General features: G+C 43.8%; 1 protein-coding gene across 2 annotated transcripts in view; it reads right to left on the reverse strand.

Annotated features, from left to right (window-relative positions):
- The window catches only part of SCAP (SREBF chaperone), a 1420607-nt gene that overhangs the window by 74225 nt on the left and 1324099 nt on the right, over positions 1 to 22283 (reverse strand). For both annotated transcript variants that reach the window (XM_069645830.1, XM_069645831.1), the window contains exon 21: positions 14887 to 14967. In XM_069645830.1, the coding sequence (XP_069501931.1) occupies positions 14887 to 14967 (81 nt within the window). The remainder of the gene's footprint in view (positions 1 to 14886; positions 14968 to 22283) is intronic.

The raw sequence follows: 22283 nt of genomic DNA on the forward strand, positions 1-22283 counted from the left end.
CTATCTGGATTCTTCAACACTATGCCAATGATTCTTGGTCTAAAGGTACTTTGTGTTTTTCTTGGTCCACAACAATCCCGTCAGTTGCAAAACTACTCATCCTTATAGTTACATCTTTCAAAAGTTCCTTCTTTTGTTCAACAAACACAGTCCTTTCTTGGGACTTCCTGTAGATTTGCAACTGCCTGGTATACTCCCCAGCGATTATGCACTTGTAGTTGTCTGGTTTACTTCCCTGCCAGGATGTCTTATATTCATAGGTAACAGTTCCTCTTTTACTTCAACAATTGGATATATCTTCTTTGGTTTTGTATATCTGGCTGTTTTAACATTCGCCCTGGCTTTCCCCCATATCTGCATTCCATACACTCATATGGCTGGGGTTCGTATTTGCAATATGCCTTCTTGGTTTGCAAACAATCTCCTTAAAGTCTCTGTGGCTTTAAAGATTACAAATGGTGTTTGGTGCGGTTGCCGAAATGCCCGGGGTTCCCACTTTGCTTGGGCTGACTCACCGGCTGTGTGTGGCATCTTCTGGCCGTTCGCACTTACGCGGCAAAGCTTTGCCGCCTGCTTGCCACTCTGCACCCTCGGCCTCTTTTGTGTGGTAGTTTCAAATTGTCTCATAGGAAAAGCATTGGGATTGATGAAAATGTGTCCTCTGGGGCCACTTTATACATTATTTCCAGAGCCTCTTTTGGTCCCCAGTAATTATTTCCAGGGCCTCTTTTAGTTCCCAGTCCACCCTTGTTATGGAGTGGAATTAGAACAGGAAAAGGTCGTTTTGGAGCTTTTAATTTTTAGACCAGGGATGGAAGTTTGTGCTAAGGGGTTTTGGGAAAAGTTTTCTCTATTTTCCCTAAAGGGGGTTATAGATTCATGGAATTAGGTAATTAGGGTTGTGGGTATCAAGGGGTTTTCTTCATTGGCAAATGGGGGATACCATGTCTCATCCAATGAAGCCATGACATCTCCCCGGCGGCTGTCTCCCCTGGTCACCTGGGAGGAGGTTACTGCCAGAAAAAAAGATTCATCACACTTGCCTCCTCCCTTCTCACCAGCGCCTATCCCATTCCTCTCAACCAGAACTATCCTACCACCCCCTTGTAACCATATCACAGCTTTCCACTCCTATTGCCTTTCTTAATTTCTGCACCAAATAGTGCCTCTGTTATCCCAAACGTCCTGCTCCCAAATTTGTCAACTCCTGTACCAGTTCCTTGCATCAGTTCCTTTGCCCTTTGGAAAGCACTCTTTATCGCTGTATTCTCCTTTCCACTGATTGCTCCCTTCCTAGCCTTTTTCCCCTTTGGGCACCTTAGTTTTCCCTGTCCCAAATATCTACATACTACTAACTCTTCCAGTTTCTTCACCCCTTTGGGCACCTTCTTAGCAGGTCTTCAGGTCTTTCCTATCTTTCCCACCTTCTTCAGCCTCCATGCACCACCTGCCTTTTCGATGCCCCCCAACTCATAACTATCTCTTGTACCTCTGTCATCCCTCTCCCCATTAATCTCTCCCCTTGGTAAAACACCTCTTTCTGCCACGTCCTGGTCTTGCCTTCCAGCCGCTCTCTTGGTAAAATAAATATTGGTGTAGGGATGTACTGATTAGCCCCACACCAGAGGATGGCTCCCAATTTGGATGTGGGAATTGGGTCTGGCTAGTCCTTCCTCTTGGTAGGTCCCTCTCTGGTCGTCATGCCCAAACCCAGTCTACCTGAAGGGTGTCCCTGATTGTATCTGTTCCCAAATGCATGAGAGCGAAAGCCTTGTACGAGGGATGGTTGGTTGATAGGTAAATTTGCCCCCCTAATTCAGGACCCCCATTTTCCCCTCTATGGATAGCATTACAACACCCAAGCAAAGGGTGCAGAGCGAGCCAATGATGCCACACCACCGCCCCTCGTTTCCTTTAATGGGCCAGTAGATGCAGACTCCAGCTTCAGTAGAAGCAAAAGCACTAGCACTGTGCTTTGGGTTTGAGGAGATGCTATTTCCTGGATCCTATAAGGTTTCTGCTTCTGTGGTGTGGGGGCTGTGCCCCTTCAAGGGACCGAGTCCCTCGTTAGCTCTAGCCTGAGATGGGTACCTAGAGACCCTTCCCATACCACCTCTGGACACACCATCCACTAGACTGGGGAGCTTCTCAGAGACTGGAGGTCTTGATAGAGGGGCTGCAGACTTAGTCTCAGAGTACAGGAACTGCGGCAGTTGAAACAGCATGACCTCTGTAAATCAGGGGTATGCTTTAAACTGCCTTAGTGCACTCCTCCAACATGCCCCCAATCGCATTATGGGTGCACTACTTCAGAGCAGTGAAGCTGTTTGTGCACAGCCATATTCGCGTAATGCTGGTCAGTGTTTTTTTTTTTTAATGGATCTAGTTTTCCAAAAAACCTTTACATTACTTAACACTTTATAAATACATCATAATACAAATACATATTATACCATCATACACATACACCTTAAAATTACCAAAAATTACAACAAACCTAATACTCCTAAAAATCATCCTATTAAAAAGATTTCCAAAAACCCAATCTTACCATTTTTAAAATATCTCCTTTAGTAAATATATATTTTCACAGAGTAAGCAGCACCAGAAAGAAATAACCCTCGATTCTTCACAATAAATTGTAGACCAAAATCCCCTCCCAAAATTCTCTATTCTTGCCACCATGGAACCATAGTGGATATTGTATGGATTACTTAATTCCGTGCATGGGGTTAACAGATGTCTGGTATACGCTAAACTCCTGCTGCAGATTCTACATAGCCTGTTTTCAACCAGGATTGTCTCCCAAACCCTGGTATTAACATGGGAAGTAAATTAAACCTTAGCAACATAAGGAATCGGCGCAGACCCTCATCTACCATGTATGTTAAGTATGCCATAGGTTGCTTAAATGGGAAGGATTGACTAGAGTATTCCATCAAAGTGGTTTTTCCTTGTAGATAATCAAGAGTGCTACTGCAGAGTGCTGTTTGGCTGAGGAACGCTGCCCAACAACCCTTGTGCCTTGTACCTTACAATGTGTAAGATTTTTCCTACTGTGCCTTTATCTCACCCTGAAGTGGTAACTTTACTCATTGACTGCCTTAACACTCTTTGAACAAACTGTAAGGCGAAATAACATCTCTAAATAATATATCTTCAATTTCAGAATGTGGCTCCTCCCACTCGCCTAGTCCACCTACAAGTACACGGGCGCGTGCATGCTTCTGCGCACATGCTTCTGCAAGAGTGGCACTGCCGAGTGCTGTTCGGCAGTTCAGCTGACTACCAACTGCTCTCCTCAGAAGCACTCTTGCTGTCCTAACTGTCTAAGCATCGTGCTCTTGAATGAGTTCAATGAACGTTTACACACTAAAAACTAACATGCCCTTGAATAGCATGGAACTAGGAACTGAAAAGGAAATACCATCAGCCGTACCTAATCTTCCGCTTTTGAAAAAAAAAGGTCAAAATCCAACCAAAAAATGACTTGCTCAACCTAGGTAACATCTGATGTAAGACAGCTTTGGTTTCCAGTCAACCGGGCTCAAAATACCAATGCACTTTTGTCCAAAAAGGCTCTGAATGAAACTATTGTGCTTCGAGAATTACGTGTTTTATCACGGCAGCTTTTGCCAACACTCAATAACCCAGAATGCACTGTTACCGATGAGGAAATCCTGAACTGCAATATACAAGCTGTAATTGAACTGCTCACGGAGCCCTCAATTACCAACAGCTCAGCTGAAATATCGGCTACCCATATCAACAAGATGGGCCCCTCTCGTCATAGCAAAGTATTTCAAGTCATTCCTTTATACTAAGATATCATAAAAAAACAGCATCACGGACCCTACAAAAGTGGAGACTTTTTCAAACAATGTCGGTTTCACCGAAACAAAGCCGGTCTCTAGACTTAGATCTTGTTGCAACACCTCTGATTTAATCAATCAACCTTGACGCTGAAGGAGCTATCAATGTGATCGACAACTCTACACTATCGCCCGTACAATTCAATACTTCAAAATTTGATGCCCATTCAATACAAATTTTCAATGACATGCAAATTGTTCCCCCGAGCTTACAAAATTCGAATTTATCACAGTCACCGGTTCTTTATAGAAACTACAATATATCTTTTGCCAGAAGCCCCACGCACTCGGAAACCACTTTTGCGAAACCAGCGGCCAGACCTTCATTCGGATTGAGACCATCTCTGAACCCTTCACATGAAATAACCCTAACAGCCATGAACACAGCCTTGTTCAGCCTGACAATCTGGACAAGAAATTGAACAAACAACAAAACATCACACAAATAATATGCTCTAAGCTAGAACCCATACATTGCTCATCATTAAACCAAGTTGCATTGGAAAAATTATTGAATGATCAGTTAACAATCAGCCACGAACTCAACTGACAAAGAAATTAGATCGACTACTAGATTGTCACAGAGTGTCTATCCCAGAAGGCTATTCTCTGCCCCTTATGGCCTGACACCACCTTGAATGATGCTGCAAATGGAATATATGCTGTTACCGCCGAAGAATCAAACATGGAAAAATCCATAATATGTTATGAAATTAATGAAGACGGTGTGCCCAAATCTGGAAATAGTAGCAAACCTCTAAACCAAGTGAAACTATGGAGAACGCTGAAACTCCCTCGGATGCACTATATGAGGTCTTCTCCTGCCCCAAAGGGAAAAAAAGAAAAAGAGCATAAATCCTCAACAAGCAAAAACAAGTTGGTCAAAACAAAAAGATTTAAAGAAAATAAAATTTAAAAAAAAGTATGAATTCAAGCACAAAAAAAGTGTTAAAATATGAACATTGGATAATACCGACAAGACTTCTGGAACAAGTAACGATAGATACAAATCACAGCAATCTGTAAAACCCATTCTAGTGAACCATGATTTTTAAAAAACGCATCCTATTATGATTAATACTCAATCAGATGATGAGCTGATGAACGTATCAATTTATTCTATAAACACAGTTTGTGAAGCTGTTGAAAATTAAAGATATTCCTCTAGTGATGACGACGAACATGAAACAGCCAGCGGGGAAAGAAGACCAGAGCCTGAAAAGTCTGCAAATCACTATCCAAAAGCAGAAACTAATAGCTCTCACATACTTGAACAAAGAAAAGCAAAGGTTGAGAACCGCCACTCCCAGAAATTAATTGAGCCCATGGGCACATTGAACGAATCCAACTTCAGTGACCCCCATAAAATCGACGAGAAGGAAGAAAACGGATTTAAGCCACAAGCTTTGAATGCCTCTCGCACTGGTATTAAAAACCTTGACATTGAAAAAGAGCATAGCAGGTCTACTCATGAAAAACTAAGTAGCACTGATACTTTGATAATAACCATGGTTGATAGATCAAGAAACAACCCTTTCCCCAACCAAACTACCATATTGACAAGATTTTTGTCAACCGATGAGCTGAAACGGATTGAATCATGAGACATTGAAACAATATACATTAAGAACAATAGAAAAATGGATACAGCAATATTGAACATTCCCTCGTTTATCGTAAAAGAAAGAATATGGAACTGCAAAGAAGCCTTGACTGCTGTAGGATTTGAAGTAAGTACTAAAAGATCTTACACCACTACTTATGATTAGAGAAAAAAACTATCATTTTGATGAGAAGAGCAATGGCAATGATAATTTAAGAGAGCCACGATTACAAATAAATTGCGAAGGCCCCAGAGGAAATCTACAAAGAGAAGTTTACTCTGAAGCAAACAAAGAAAGAACCTCTACAACTAAATGGTCCTGGATTCGACGAGCAATTGATAAGACAAATCACTCAAGTAAGCACTAGAGCCAACCTAAATCAAACCAATTTAAAACCATTATATGGCATACAGGAGGATTCACCCACTTGTTGAAAAAAAATCCAGAGTGCCCACTTGAAAATTACAAACTCATTTTGCTCCAGGAAACGAGGATTATCTCACAGCCCGTAATCCCAAATTACAAAATCCACTGGAATCCAGCAATAAAACAAAGCAAAGGGAGACCAATGGCCGGTCTAATAGCAGCCTTACGCCTCGACTCTGGTGGTAAAATAACTTCTTGGCCAACACTTCATCCCTGCATTCAACTTTTAAAAGTAGAATTTGAGGCTAATAATCATCCTTTAACCAATCATTTAGCAGTACTAAATTTATATTGGAATACAACAATAATTCCTGATGCCATCTTCCTAAAACATATAACAGATATACTTGATACCATTGAAAATGAACCCATACATTATACAATATTAATTGCTGGTGACCTAAACACAAATTGCCTAGCCATGAATCTCAACTCATTACCATCAAAAGGCAAAATATGGATGAAACTAATGAAGGAGAGATTTATCACCATCCTCAATGGAACTGTATCTGGAGCCATGAGTCTAAAATCCACATGGAAAAGAAAGGAGGCAAATTCCATAATTGATTATGCGTTCATATCATCAAGATCTAAATGAGATCCACTCTTTCAAAATAATCGAGTCGACGGTGAGTGATCACAATATGCTTGAAATAACTTGGAAACTACCTATCGCTCCTAAAAGACCGACATACAGTGGAAAAATATGTCTAAATAATGGTCGAAATAGACTCAAATTGTCAAGCGCTAAGATAGACACACTTTTGTGAAAGATAACAGAAGAAAATATGCACGCAACCAACAAGCAAAATGTAACTGAAACAGTTCCATATAATCACTTTATAGCCCTTTTTTATGATCAAGCTAGACCTAGCTACTGGGCTGATCTTATTCATAAACATATACTGGAACCAAAAATTAAAATGCTAAAATCACAAATGAAACTGACTTTGAGAAAACTATCCAATCTGTCGAATGAATCACGATTGAAAGAATCCAAAAAGATAAAGTCCAAATATAAAAACCGCATTAAACAGATATTAGCAAAAATAAAAATGTATGAAAACATGCTAAAGGCAATATGTTCAAAATCAAGTGCTCGAATATGGCATCTGTTAAAAAACTCAACTAAGAATGGAAACAAGTCACTGCTCCTAAATGCAATAAGTGAAAAAAATGGGCCGAGCACTACAGTAAACTATTTGACAATAGTAACAAGAATTTTGAATATACAGCTGGACCATCGAATTTACATGAACTAAAAATAGATCGACTTGATGTTTTATTAGAAACTCGAGCACCAGGGCCAGATGGGATTTCTAACACAATCATAAACAAGCACCCAGAGCAGTGGGCTGAAGTACTATACAACATTTTTCAGAAAATTACTGAGACAGGGTTAATACCATCTATCTCGAAAAAATCCACTCCGTTTCCCATATTCAAAAAAGGAGACACGAGTAACCCAACAAATTACAGACCTCTAGAGCTCCTTGATACAGCGGGAACATTTTTTGCCAGATTTCTTCTTAGAGATATGGAAAAATGGCTCAAAATAACAAAGCAAACTGACCCTTACCAATCCAGTTTTTATAAAGGGCATCGGAACCAGAGCAAACCTAATAATCATCTCAACTTTAAAAGAACAAGCAAAACAATCGGTTTCCTTTCTACATTGCATTTGTCGACTTCAAGCAGGCCTTTGATTCAGTATGCAGAGATAAACTTTGGGAAAAACTAAGAAAAGCAGCATGTCCAAATTACATAGTAAGCACAATAAACCAATACACAGACACCATTATCAGAATTAAATTGGACGAGAAAAGCCCATTATTGCAACATTTTGTGGACTGAAACAAGGTTGTATACTCGCTGCTGCCCTCTTTAATTTTTACATAAACGACGTAGGCCTACATTTGAAAGATTGCAAATCTTATCCTCCGAAAATTGGAAAACATACAGTAACGTATTTACTCTACGCTTACGACTTAATACTAGTTGATCAGACACCCATTGGTCTACAACGCCAACTATCATTACAGAAATACGCTTGCAGAAACAAATTCGAAATAAATACAGCAAAACTAACATCTTGCGAATGGAAAGCATAAAAGGATCCCTAAAGACCGCTGAATTTAAATGGTTTATTAGCAAAGTACCTCTTGATACTGTGACCGAATACCGGTACCATGGAGTCAACAACAACTAATTGGATACTACCTACAAAGCTGAGATTCAAGCCAAAATGAAATCCCTATCATCACAAGGCAAGACGATACAAAACACTTATGGCAGATTCTCAATAGTATCATCAATCAAATATTATATGCAGAAAGTGATTCCAACTATTATATATGGAGCCGAATCCAAACCTCCCCAATACCAACCTATGTGGGATTATATTGAAGGACTTTTTTGGAAAACCCTACTACCCGTACCACCTAGTTTTCCGATGATGATTATAAGATATGAACTTGGTTTAACATCTTTAAAAGGAAGGGTCTGGTGGAATATGTTATCTCTGTATAGAACATGTTTAATGCCAAATATATACAATTCCTCTCTAATACCGATAATATCCGATCTTATAATGTCTGAAAGATGGACTCATAACAAACTGGAAGAACCATTGAAAAATAATGGAAAATGGAGATATATCTAAAGAAATATTGATCGCAAACGCAGACCACGCCAAAAGGAAACTATGATTGGTCACAAACGCTAACTCAAACTAGAGCTTACATGATCTGTGCACACTTCCAACTTCGAAACAAAAATTTAAAAAAAAGAGGACAACTACTGAAACATCTGCTAAAATTCCCAGATCCACGATACAGCACACAAATAATGCGATTAAGATTCGACTGAAGGCCAACTAAACAAGTAATAGGCTGATGTCAAAGAAATCTGTACTTATGCGCAAGATGCATATTTTGTAATAGTGCAGAGAACATTGAGACACCCGAACATTTGACTAAATGTGAAACTCTGACTGACCTGTGCAAAAAATACTTTAAGAATGTAGAAACTTGCACACCAAGAAATGTGGAATATGATAAATAATGCTGAAGCAATTTCTCGAAATATCAATACAATAAGATTTTTACATGAACTAAAACTGCAACCGGAAACTTCAATTAATTTTTAGCAATATATTGATGAAATTACACTAACAGAATTAAACTAGTCGCACATGATTTTTTAATATTACTGACAAATGTAGTTTAAATTGTACATAGATACATAAGAAGATATATAATCTATGAAAGGATTTATTTAAGCCAAACCACTGAAACATTTAATAAAAAAATAAAAAATAAAAAGCTAAATCAATGGCTCTGACCTGATCCCAGGCATTCGCTTTTTCAACCATTATTTTATTAGCCACTGCCATTGAGTCTAAGTCTTTCAATTTCCAACCTATGGATTACTGGAATGCACTATACATATTTTTTAAAGGCAACAAAATGCATAAGTTGACCCTACGTTTTTTTCATTCTGCCATAGAACATAGAAGTTATGGAATGAATTGCCTGTCGCCCTTGGATACATTGAGAATCACCTTCAGTTTCGTCGTCTTTTGAAAACTTGTCTCTTTTAGACTGCTGCTACTCTCTGGTCTCTTCACTGTGCTATCCTCGCGCCATGATGCCCTTGGGCGACTGTACGCATTAGAAATACTGATAACACAACAAAACAGACTGTAACAAAGTATTGCTGCCCCCTCATTTTCTAAAATCTTCAGTTAGACCAAGGCAGCCTCTCCACAATTTACCTTCCAGCTTAGATGGCCAGTCAGCAAATGTATCCATAAACATCTCTACGGCATGAAGCATTAGAGGAACAATGCTGGCCTAGTATGCCACGAGCATGTCCTCCATTGAGGAGCCAGCCTTATTGACAACTAACGCTTTCATTGCGCCACGTCTGCATATTGCTCTAGGGGCCATATACAGTTGTGCCATTTTGTCTTGAATGGTTGATGAAAGCATCGCCACTAAATACACATAGGTGGTAACTTCTTCTAGTTCATCATTACCAATCCTTCAAATAAAGTTTCCATGCCGTCTACATCTGCCGACCAACATTATCTTGGTCTTTTGGAAATTGGTCTTGAGGTTATTTGCTCTCGAATAACCCTCAAGTGCCAACAGACTGCGCTGAAAGCCTATCAGCGTTCTATCACACGAGACAATGTCGTTGGCTTATCAGAGCCAATGGATGCATGTATTTGCAAGCTTGGGAGGAACATTTTCCCAATTTTTTATCCCCACATCCATGTCCACCATGTTATGATATGATATGGCATTTATAATGCGCCTATGCACAAGTGTTTCAAGGCGCGACGAGGCAAGAGAGGGGGAAAAACAGTGGAAGACAGACAACGATCCTACTAGGCCAGGTGTCATTCAGATCGCGCAAGTGCGAGGGTAGGGAGAAAGGGAAGAGTGCAAGGGGAAGGGAAAGGGGAAAGTGCAGTGCAGTACATGGGAAAGAAGAATAAATACAATAAATAAAACAGCCTGATGGTGGCAAGTGCAAGGTAAGAGCAGACATAAGTGCTGGTAAGGGGACTGAAGGGATTTCAGAACCAGTCCCCAAGTGCAGGGGGTTGCCAGGGAGGCAGGGCAGGTGAGCAAAAGGCGGGACCTGGCCCCAAGATCAGAAAGGGTGGCCAGGTAACCGGTGCAGAATCGGCAGGGAATTTCAGCAAGGGAGAGAGGCAGAGAAAGCAGAAGCAAAGAGGAAGGTTTTGAGGTGTTTACGGAACCAGAGATGGTTCTCCTTGAGTTTCAGGGAGGCAGGAAGGCTGTTCCAGAGGGAGGCCCCAGCCGAGGAGAGAGATCGACCACCAACTTGTTGCTTGGAGAAGCTGCTAACCCTGAGGGAGTTGGAGGCAGATGAGCGAAGAGCCCGGGAAGGAAGGTATTTAGGAAGAGAGAGTTGAAGGTAATGAGGTCCCAGGCCCCAGAAGGCCTTGTGGATAATGCAGAGGGTTTTGAACTTAATCCTTGCAGCCACTGGGAGCCAGTGCAGAGATTTCAGTCCTGGAGAGATACGATCCCTGGGCTTGAGGCCAAGGACAAGTCTTGCAGTCCTGTTTTGGATAAGTTGCAGAGGGCGGAGAGTAGAGGCAGGCAGATTTAGATAGAGGCTGTTGCAATAGTCCAGCTTAGAGAGAACCAAGGCTCTGGAGACGGTGACCTTCTGGGGGAAGGAGAGGAGAGGAAGAATACCTCAGAGGAGGTGCAGCTGGTAGTGTGACTTCTTACAGATGTTGGAGATGTGAGGAGAGAAGGAGAGTGTGGAGTCGAAGATGACCCTGAGGTTTTTAGCCTTGCAGGAGGGAGCAGGAAGAGGGCCAAGAGAGGCCGGCCAGAGAGCTGAGGGGAAGGAGGGAGAGGGTGTGCCGATGAGTAGAATCTCGGTTTTACTGGCATTAAGGCAGAGGTTGTTGGCGGCACACCACTCCTGGACAGCAGACAGTCAGAGATGAGAGAAGGAGAGGAGGAGGCCGAGGGTAGCCTGAAAATGAGCTGGGTATCATCCGCATAGCACTGAAAATTGGGGCAGAGGGCGGCGATGCAGTGGGCAAGGAGTGCCAGGTATTGGTTGAACAGCCAAGGAGAGAGATTAGAGCCCTGGGGGACGCCACAGGTAGAGAAAGATATCGGAGAGGAAGGACCCAAGTCCTTCAGATTAAATAACAGTGGGGCCATCACACATCCTTGTTGGAGGCCCGCCGCAGTACAAATGGCTTCACTAAATTGACCATTCATATTCAATCTGATTCTTACTAGGGTCTTGGAGTAGAACTGTTTAATGAAATGTAGCAACACTGGGTTGATGCTCTACTTTTTTAAAAATTCTTTTTATTACATTTTTCAACAGACATAACATTCCCCATAACTCCCCCACCCCCTTCCCTTCCCTCCTCCCACAGTGCTGCCTCGGGTTTTCCGTTGTTTCCTGTAGTTTCATTGTGTCTCTTTGGGGTCATTGCAGATCTAAGAGTCTTAAACGTTGCGGATGCCATCCGATCCTGAAATCGTCTCTGAGAAAGATTGGCAATTCCCCCCACTCGCCTAGAAAGTTCTGCATTACATTGTTCATTGCATATGTGGCCCATTCCATTGCACCATTTCCCACACTTTGCGCAGCCAGTCTTGGAATATCAGAATGTCAGAGCGTTTCCACCTCTGGGCTATAATTGTCATTCCGGCTATAGTAAGCATCACCAGCGCTCTTTCTCTGCCTCTCGGCTCTCCTGTCGCTTCCTCGGGCCGGAGGCCCAGGAGCGTCCATTCCAGGGGCGTGTTCCCCCCTGATCCGAACACCTGTTCTTGTGCTTGACCAATTTCCTTCCAGAAAGGAATTATCTTTGGGCACCTCCACCAAATATGTTCCGCTGTGCCCCCCTGCCCACAGCCTCTCCAGCAGATTCCTGTCGTCTCCGGGTATATCCTGCGCAGGCGGGCTGGAGTATAATGCCACCCATAGAGTACCTTGTACCAGGCTTCTTGGGTTTGTGAGGCTCTCGCTAGTTTGGGGATTTTCCTCCAAAGTTTCTCCCATTCCCTCTTCTCTATGTCCCTGCCCAATATGTGTTCCCATCTTCCCATATATGCCCACTGCGCCCTCGGGACAGCTTCATCTAGAATCTTGTACAGCTGCGAGATTAGCCCTTTCGAGCTGTCGTTAGTCATTAAGAATTTCTCGAAGGGGGTCGGAGATCTAGTGGCCGCCTCCTTATTCGTGGGGTGGAGAAGCCAGTGGCGCAGTTGGGAATATCTCAGTCTCTCACCCTCCCCCAGTGCAAAGTCCCTTTTGCAGTCCACAAAGGTGCTGATTTCCCCCCCTATGAACATGTCTCTCATTCTCTGGCAACCCCCTTCCCGCCAATTCATGAATGCCCCCCTCTCCAGCCCGGGAGTGAACTCCTTGTTATTGAATATAGGTGTGAAGGATTACGGGTAGGTTGTGATTTCCTTGCGTTTGACCAGCCTGTCCCAGTTATCCGCCACTAGTTTAGTGATGGAGCTCTCGTACATGTGTTTTGGTCAGTGCTGCTTAGGTAGCTACAGGACCTCCCCTAAGTCATGCTTTGTGACAGCCCTGTCCATTTTAATCCAGTGTTTTTCTTCCCCCTCATGGAGCCATTCCCTAATAACCCTTAGCTGGGTTGCCTCGTAGTATTGATGGAAATTAGGTAGGGCTAGTCCCCCCTTCTTTCCTCGGAGCCATGAGTTGCTGTCTACTTATCCTTGCTCTTTTCCTCTCCCAAATGAATTTGTTTGTTACAGCTTGGAGCTCCCTAAGATCCGGAGACTCCGCCACTTGTGGAGGTCCTTTTTAATAATCTCATTAGGGGGTAATTTGCCGCATACCATCATGTGAGAGCCGGGGTAATCCTCACCCCCCCCAAGTATGTGATCCCCCCAGGCCGCCATGCAAATAGTGCTAACCTTTTTAGCTCTTCCCTCTCCTCTTTCCCCAGCGTCAGGTCCATCAGCTCAGATTTGTTCATGTTTATGCGTAATCCAGACGCTTCCCCAAATTCCTCGAGTAATAGTCTACTCTGCCTGCTTGATTCTATGGGGTTGGTCGGGGCGAGTAGCATGTCGTCGGCGAAGGCCGCCACTTTATGCTGTCTGCCCCCAAATGGGATTCCCTTTATTCCCTCCGATTCCCGAATGGCTTGTAGGAGGGGTTTCTAAGTAGTTTGCGTAGAGCAAGGGCGAGAGGGGACATCCCTGTTTCGTGCCTCTTTGGAGTTGGAACGGTCTCGATGTCGTGCCGTTCACAATCACTCGTTGATGCCCTACTTTGTAAGCTTCACCCACAACCTCTGGCGGAAGACCCTAATGAAAGCAGTAGTATTATCGATATATGCAAGATATAGGAGGATTTACCTTCTATTGAATTTCTCATTAGATGCTATACTGTCCAAATACTATGTATGTTGCCCATATTCGGACGGAATACTATCTGGCACTGGACAAAAGCTCCTTCTCCTTTACCCATTCCCAGAGAGAGTAAAGCAAAACACTACACAATAGTTTACCACAGACGTCCAGCATTGCAAGAAGCCTGTAGTTAGCCGACAGCCTTCTTATAGATGGGAACAAGTATAGACTCTCTCCAGGACTCATATGACCCCATGTGTCAAAACCTTCTGGTATAGGGTATGCAATATTGAGGCCCAAAGTTCAGAGTCATTTTAAAGAACAATATTAGAAAGCCTGTCCGGTCCTGGGGCACGAGATGGATTAAGCCTATTTTCTCCTGAATGGCCTTCCTCATTACAATTCTGAGCAATATTCCACTGAAGGGTGAACACATATGTTACCTTATCAATACTATATAGGCCACCTATATGGGTAATCCATTGATTTTGGCTAATGGGATCAATCTAATTTCTGAGTTTCTCCTTCGGATGCGTTTTAATAACTTGCTTAAAGGCTTTGCCATCATGCTTTCTTGTGACCTCATACAGTGCAAGCCAATTAGCAGTTAGCTGTGCTTTTATGAATTTTCATCAAATTCTTGTGATGGTCTGTTGTGCACTTACTGGCACCGGGGACACATGAAAGTGGAGAAAACTTTGTGAATCGGTCCCCAAATTTCAAGTCCTGAGCATTCATTTCACAAAGAAATTTTACTAGTTACTTCCATAAAATCTGTTCAATAGTAAACGAAAACTCATTTCCAAAACATTTAAGATGTTGGATTAAAGATGGTTCTGACAATATGGTGCCTCTTTGACATGAAGTGATCCTTTATCCTTGTACACAGAGTGGTTTTACATTCCTGAAGATCTACGTTTTCAATAATGTGGGTATGCAGAATTCAGTGGTATAAACATAGATAAAAATCAAAATGAAATTTTATAGCACAATTAGGTTTCTTCTTCATTACAACTAGTGTCTGCAGGTGGTTGCTTTGTAAAATAGAACACCAGGAGATCATATTGATGTTCTTACCTGATCTATGTACACAGCAGTGATTCCTCCCGAGTGACCTTGCAGTGTGAACAAGCAGCAGGAGTCTTCCAGGCGGTACACCTGAGATGCAAAACAGAGATATCAGAGGGTGCAGAGTTAGGTTGGTAGAACACTCTAAACACTCACTCATTCAGATTCTGCTCACCAAGAGAGTAACAGGCATATACCGGGGATGCAAAGGAGGAATGGGAAGTGAAACTGAATAAATAGCACATGCAAGCAAGGGAGTGAGCAGTAACAACATATTTAAATAAAGGAGGGGTCGAAAGAGAAGGAAGGGTGGGATATGGAAGAATGTTGAAAAGGAGAATGTAACTAAGAAGTAAGACTGGCAGACAGAATGAAATGGATGGAAGAATGAAAGAAAAGGAAGGAAACGAAAGGAGCAGAAAATTGGAAGAAATGTTATCTCAACAAAACATTAATACAGCAGTATGAGAATTGTCTCTATGATTAAGCAGTTTTTTTGTTACTGATATACAGAATTGACTGGGGGCATAGGAAACACAGAGCCATGGAAAAAATTAGGAAGTAGATCTAAAAGCAAAAAGGTGGTTGTCACTTTGAGCCAGCCAGGCTTTACTGGTATCCCGTCAAGCATTTTTTGACAGTAGAGCCTACGTTTATGTTTTCTTCAAATGAGAACGAAAGATTTGTTATGTAGAATAATCCAACTTGTCCTGAATTCTTGGTGGTGTTAGGAGTTTAGCTTTGTCAAGATTTATATGATACCCTGCATGCTAGAGCCTAACATGCCCCCAAAGGTGGTCTAAATGGCCATCTTGGATTATAGCAGGTTTTGCAGCAGAGATTAGTACTGCACCTGAAGCAAGGCTCTGGAGAAAGTTATGTCTCTGAGCAAGAGAAACTATTCCACCCAAGTTCCTTACAGACATACTATGGGACATCTGTGCATGAATGCTTATTACCCTTGATTGCATGATAAACATTACATGCCATTGATCTCTTGCCTGCACTTGCTAAATAGTGCCTTTTATTCTCAAATAGAAACACATTAATGTCCTTGCTCTCTTTGTTTAACATTTATGTATATTTACTATCTTTTAGAGAGATCATATGAGCATTAAAACTAGAAAAGTCAAACAACATACAGTTCCTAATTTTAGCAATAAAGTAGATGATCCCAGCATCCTTCTCCAATATTAATTTCTAAAATGTTAAAACGACCTACTACCAATCTCTAATGTTTATATAGCAATTGTGGCCCAGTAAAACTTAAAATCATACTGACAATTGTGATGCTGTGGATGGCATGCCAGGGGACGGATCAGGTCATACAGATTAACCTCTGGATAAACCATTAGGTGGAAAGGGTTAGAAATGATGTCAACAAAAATCCTTGGCTTCTAATGGGCAGTTAACTAAGAACAACCTAACAACCAAACAATCCGCATTAGTTTTTTCTGTACTCACCCCTTCATGCGGATTGTTTGCCACACCGCGGAGAATTTTTTCTCGCGCGGTGAGGCAACACATATTGTAACTGCGCACTGGCGCGAGATCTCGTCATCAAGTTGATATAAATGTATTCTTGCTCAGGCATGTCATGTTTGACTCCCCCTGTGTTTGCTATCCACACGCGCTAGTTCTAATTCAAATAATCTAGTAACATTTTATTTTTATAGACTTTATCCTATGGTCTATTAGACCTTAGCCATTCCTAGATGGCGGATTTTCCGACATATAGAACCATAGAGTTCTTCATAGTGAAATTTGAACAATGCATCATGTGACGCGTGAGCAACTAATGGGAGAAACACATGACATGGCCTATGAGTCAATATAAACACAAGAACACATTAGTTGGGAACAACTGCAAGCCTGAGGAAGCTCGCGAGTCGAGCAGAACGCGTGGCGTTTTTCCACCCGTTGGGGTGAGTGGTGCCTTATGCCTGGTCTGACCAGGTATTGCCTTGTATGCTTTTTTATGATGTTTTGCACTACTTTTTGATACAATAAAGGAATATAATTTTTAACTTAGTATATGGTCGTGAGTGCTTGGGCAAGTTTTTGGCTAAAGTTGGAGGTGTTATTCATCTGTCTACCTGCACCTTTTTCCTCACACCTTTTTGTAATATATATATATGGGATACATTACTCACCGTAATCGTATTTCTGATGCTTGTATCTGCTTAGATTCACATGCTGTACATAGGCCGACATCTAGTGGAAGCTGCGGGGTATTACAGTTTGTTTTTCGAAACTCGAAAATGGGCGTCGACACAGGGCGTGCCAGTAATACTAGCCCTAGTGTGACGTCCACTGTACCCATGATCCCTCACGCGTCTAGGACCCTCAGATTTTATTTTTCCTGACATGAGGTAGCATGAGGAGTAGCGTGAGTACAGATGATCCAAGCAGATAGAAGATAGATAAGATAAGACTACAAGCATCCATGCGCCTTCTCTCAGAGGGGAGGAAGGGTGGGTCGCATGTGAATCTAAGTAGAAACAAGCATCAGAAATACGATTACGGTGAGTAATGTATCCCTTCTGAGGCTTGTGGAATCTGCTTAGATCACATGCTGTGCATAGATTAGCGAGCAGTGTTAGAGGAGGTGGGATTTGAGAAGGGTCATGAGCAAATAAATGTCTTAGAACCGCTTGTCCCACTTGAGTATCTGTCCTGGAATGGGTGTCAATGCAGTAGTGCTGAGTAAAAGTGTGAATAGAGCTCCAAGTAGCTGCTTTGCAAATGGTGTCAAGGGGAACATTTGCAATGAAAGCCAGAGTGGCCCCAATGCCTCTTGTCGAGTGGGCTCTGGGCGTAAAAGGCAAAGTTTTGTCAGAAAGAGAATAACACAACTGGATACAGTTGACAATCCACTTGGAGATGGCACCCTTAGAGACACGATCTCCCTCTTTGCCTGTGGCTACGGAGACAAACAGTTGATCTGTTTTCCTAAGTGGTCTGGTCTTGTTTACGTAGTAAAGGACCGCCCTACGCACATCTAGGGAGTGTAGTTTAACCTCAGCCGAGCTTTGTGGGTTTTGGAAGAAAGCCGGAAGCTTGATGGACTGGTTTACATGGAATTTAGAAATAAACTTAGGTGAGAACCTAGGGTGTGCCGTAAAACCAGCTTATCCTTATGAATAGTAAAGAAAGGATCCTGCACTGACAGAGCCTGAATTTCACTGACCCTTCTTATGGATGTAATGGCTACTAAGAAGGCAGTCTTATAGGTCAGGTGTTTGAGACTTGTCTTATGCATGGGCTCGAATGGGGGGCCCATGAGTTTAGATAGCACCACGTTCAGGTCCCATCCTGGTGGTGGGTTAGATATAGGGGGATGAAGTCTCTTTACTCCCTCCATGAAGGCTTTAACCACGGGTACCTTCCACCATGACACCTTGCTATGTGAGGTGGTGTACGCTGACAGAGCTGCCAGGTGTACCTTTAGTGAGTTGAAAACCAACCCTGCGTCCAGCAGGTGGAGCATATATATCACGATTGTGGAAGGAGTGCAATCAACTGGGTTGATTTGTTTATTCTGGCACCAGATAACGAATCTCTTCCATTTGTCGAAGTAGCAATGCCTCGTGTTCGGCTTCCTAGACTCTTTTAGGATGTCCATACATCTCTGTGGTAAATTGAGATGTCCAAACTCTATGACCTCAGGAGCCATGCTGTTAGGTTCATGGAGTTGGGTAGAGGATGCACCTTCTGACCTTGGTGCTGGGACAAAAGATTGTACCAGCCCGGGAGTTTGATGGGATCGCACACCGAAGGTCTGTGTAGGTGTGGAAACCACGGTTGTCTCGCCCACATGGGAGCAACTAGGACGAGCGTCATCGACTCTCTGTTCATCTTGTTCACCACCTTCCCGATGAGAGGAGTTGGTGGAAAAGCGTACGCAAACATCCCTGACCAGTTCATCCACAGGGCGTTCCCCAGGGAGTCTGGTTGGGGAAACCTGGATGCGAATCCTGGGCACTGTCTGTTTTCGCTTGTGGCGAATAGGTCTATAGTGGGGAAACCCCACTGAGAGAAGAGATCTTCTACGATATCTCTGTGTAGACACCATTCGTGTTCCTCCGGAAGGGGATCTCTGCTCAAAGCGTCCGCTAGAGAATTGAGATCTCCTGGAACATGTTGAGATGACAGAAAGATGTTCCGTCTGAGTGCCCATATCCAAATTTTCTGGGCAAGTCTGGACAGATTTGGCGAACGAGTCCCTCTTTGCTTGTTCAGGTAGAACATGGCTGTCGTGCTGTCCGTCCGGATCTGCACCGACAGGTTCAGTAGGTGGGGCTCGAACGCTTGAAGTGCTCTGAAAACTGCCAGAAGCTCTAGCAGGTTGATGTGATTCTTGGCCACTGTGTGAGACCAGAGACCCTAAGCTGTGTGGTGGAGATGGTGAGCTCCCCATCCTGTCAGGCATGCGTCTGTCGTGATTACCGCCTGTATCTCGGGATCGTAAAAGGGTTTCCCCTTGGATAGATTGTCTCTTGTCCACCAGTGGAGGATTTGTACAAGTGTTGGCGAAACAACCACTAGATCGTCCCACTGACCACTTGCCTGAGACCACAGTTTGGCCAACCATTCTTGCATGGGACGCATGCGCAGGCCAGGTAAATACATGACGCCATCATGCCCAGCAAACGCATTGCTTTGCGTACTGTTATCTGGCGACCGGTTTGATATTGCGGAATTTGCAGTAGTATATTCTGAATTCTTTCCTCTGAAGGAAAAGCCAACCCCTCTTGAGTATTTAGAACAGCTCCTAGGAACTGCTTGGAGGTGCTGGGCACCAGACTTGATTTTTTCTCGTTTATGGAGAAGCCCAATTCGAAGAGGAGGTCGATAGTTCTTTGAATGTTTGTCCTGGAAATTACTGGGGTCTCCCCCGTGATGAGCCAGTCGTCCAGATAAGGGTACACTGGGATTGCCTCCCTGCGTAGGTGTGCCGCCGCCACCGCCAGTACCTTGGTGATTACCCTTGGAGCCGAGGCTATTCCGAAGGGCAGTACCTTGAACTCGTAGTGCTGACTGTCCACCTTGAAGCGCAGATATTTTCTGTGCGCTGGGAACATGGAAATATGAAAATAAGCATCTTTCATATCCAATGTTGCCATGTAATCCCCCTTTTTTAGGAGGGGAATTACCTCTTGGAGAGTAGTCATGCGAAATTTTTGGGGCTTGACATACTTGTTTGCAGGTCGTAAGTCCAAAACTGGGCGCATTGTCAAATCTTTTTTTGGCACAATGAAGTAAGTTGAATAAATACCCTTGTTTACCTGGTGTCCCGGGACGAGTTCTATCGCGTCCTTTGCGAGAAGAATTTCGATCTCTTCGAGTAGGATCTTCTGGTGGTCTAAGGAGTGTATTCTTTGTCGTGGAGGGTGGTTTCGGGGACGCTGTAGGAGTTCTATGCAGTATCCTGCGGATACTGTGGACAGCACCCATCTGTCTGATGTGATCCCTTCCCAAGCTTGGGTGAAGATGGAAATGCGTCCCCCTACTGGGGATGCGTGAGAAGGGACCCTGAACGGAGCGTCACTGTTTCGGTGGAGGCGTGCCCCCTCCTTTATTGGGACTGCCTCTACCCCTAACACGACCTCTTTTGTTACCCCTGCCATAACTCTGGGTAGACTGCTGGTTATTGTTCCATGTAGTACCCTGGCCTTGGGAATAGTTTGAGCCTCTTTGGGAAGTTTGTCCGCGATCCGACGAAAATTGCCATTCCCTCTCTGGTTAGGGGGTTTGTTGGTTAGTTGTCCTAGGGACTTGAGTGTCTCGTACTCGTCCTTGGCATTCTTTAGCACGTCCTCAACCGCCTTTCCAAATGATAGATCCGGCTCCACTGGCTTATCTATCAATGATGCTTGGGTCTCGGCCTTGAAACCAGACTGCCATAGCCAAGCATGCCTCTTGATGACCGTGCTTTCAGCAATTAATCTGCCGCCGTTATCCGCGGCATCAAAGGTTGATTTTAAAATGCAACCTGACACGGCTCTCCCCTCTGCTGAAACTCGTGCCAATTGGCTTTTTAAGGGTTCTGGGGCGGAGTCTATGAGAGCCGTGACTTCTTCCCATTGGTGGCAGTTGTAGCTAGCCAGCAGGGTGGTGGAGTTTGCAATCCTTGCCTGGTAGGCGAAAGTGGAGGTTACTTTCTTGCCCAAGCCATAAATCTTCTTGCTCTCCTTGTCGGGGGGAGCTTCGGACGATGACAAGGGTGTTCCCGCCCTCTTACGGGTGTTTGTAACAACCAGGGAGTCCGGTTTGAGATGTCCCCTTATGTATAGTGGGTCAGATTGGGCTGCCCTGAAAAGCTTTTCAATTCTGGGGTTTACTGCCCTAGTGAGATTGGGGTTAACAAGGGAAGGGTCTATCCTCCTTTGTATTGACTTAAGGATAGGGATGGCCTGAGCAACAGGTCTCCTTTCTCCCACCAGTTCCTCTGCAAAGTCCCTCTCTTCCTGAGCACCCTGGGTGTCAATGTGGAAGTGCTGTGCCGCTCTGGACAGGACTTCATTCAGGAGAGGTTGGTTGTCGACCGGGGAGTCGGTAACCGCGGGCTCTTTCTCTACTGGAGAATCTACCCTGTATGTATCTGGGTCGTTCTCTTCCTCCTCCTCCTCCTCCTCCTCCTCTTGGTCCTCATCATCCCCATAGTAGCATGTCCCAGTTTGTTCTTCGAACATGCCCACGTCTGGATCCTCAACAAAGGATGGATCTTCCTGGTATTGAGAATAGGGCTGTATATAGAAGGGGTCTGAGGATTGAGTTGATGCTTCACCCCAGGACTTCCTACTTGGGGGTATTGGATCCTTCGAGCCTGAGGGAGTTGACCCTTCTGGTGTATAAGAGAGAAAGTGTGCCGGGTTCTTGGCATAGAAATCTGCCAATGATGACATCCTTGACATTACTCTGTCTATGTCATCACTGGACCATTCCCTTGAACTGGGAATAACTTTTTCCTGGAGTGCTTTCCCCGTTTTATCCTGACTAGACCTACTGGTTTGAACAGGGGTCTTAGGGACAACAGATTGAGATTTGTCCTGGCTAGACCTACTGGCCTGAACAGGGGCCTTAAGGACAGGGGACTGAGACTTGTCCGTCTGTTTAGGTGGAGTAGAATGTAGTTTAGGAGTGGAAGTAGGCTGGGACTGCTTACTTCGTTGTTTTCCCCCCTCCCTGTGGGTGGAAGAGTGCTTCCCTGACTTTTGGGCCCTATCAGAGCTTTTCGATGCCTGGCGTCGAAATTCGGGGGTAGAGTCCCTGTCTCTGGAGAGTGTAAGGGATTCGGTAGCAGCCTTACCGCTGCCTGCAGACGCCGACTCCTGGAGTGCGGCTCGGGGGTAGAGGTCGGCGTCGTCCTCCGACGACCGAACCTCAGTCACTAAGGGGAGCGA

The sequence above is a fragment of the Ambystoma mexicanum genome, chromosome 2p (assembly GCF_040938575.1).
Source record: "Ambystoma mexicanum isolate Mex_15411 chromosome 2p, UKY_AmexF1_1, whole genome shotgun sequence".
NCBI classification, from domain to species: domain Eukaryota; kingdom Metazoa; phylum Chordata; class Amphibia; order Caudata; family Ambystomatidae; genus Ambystoma; species Ambystoma mexicanum.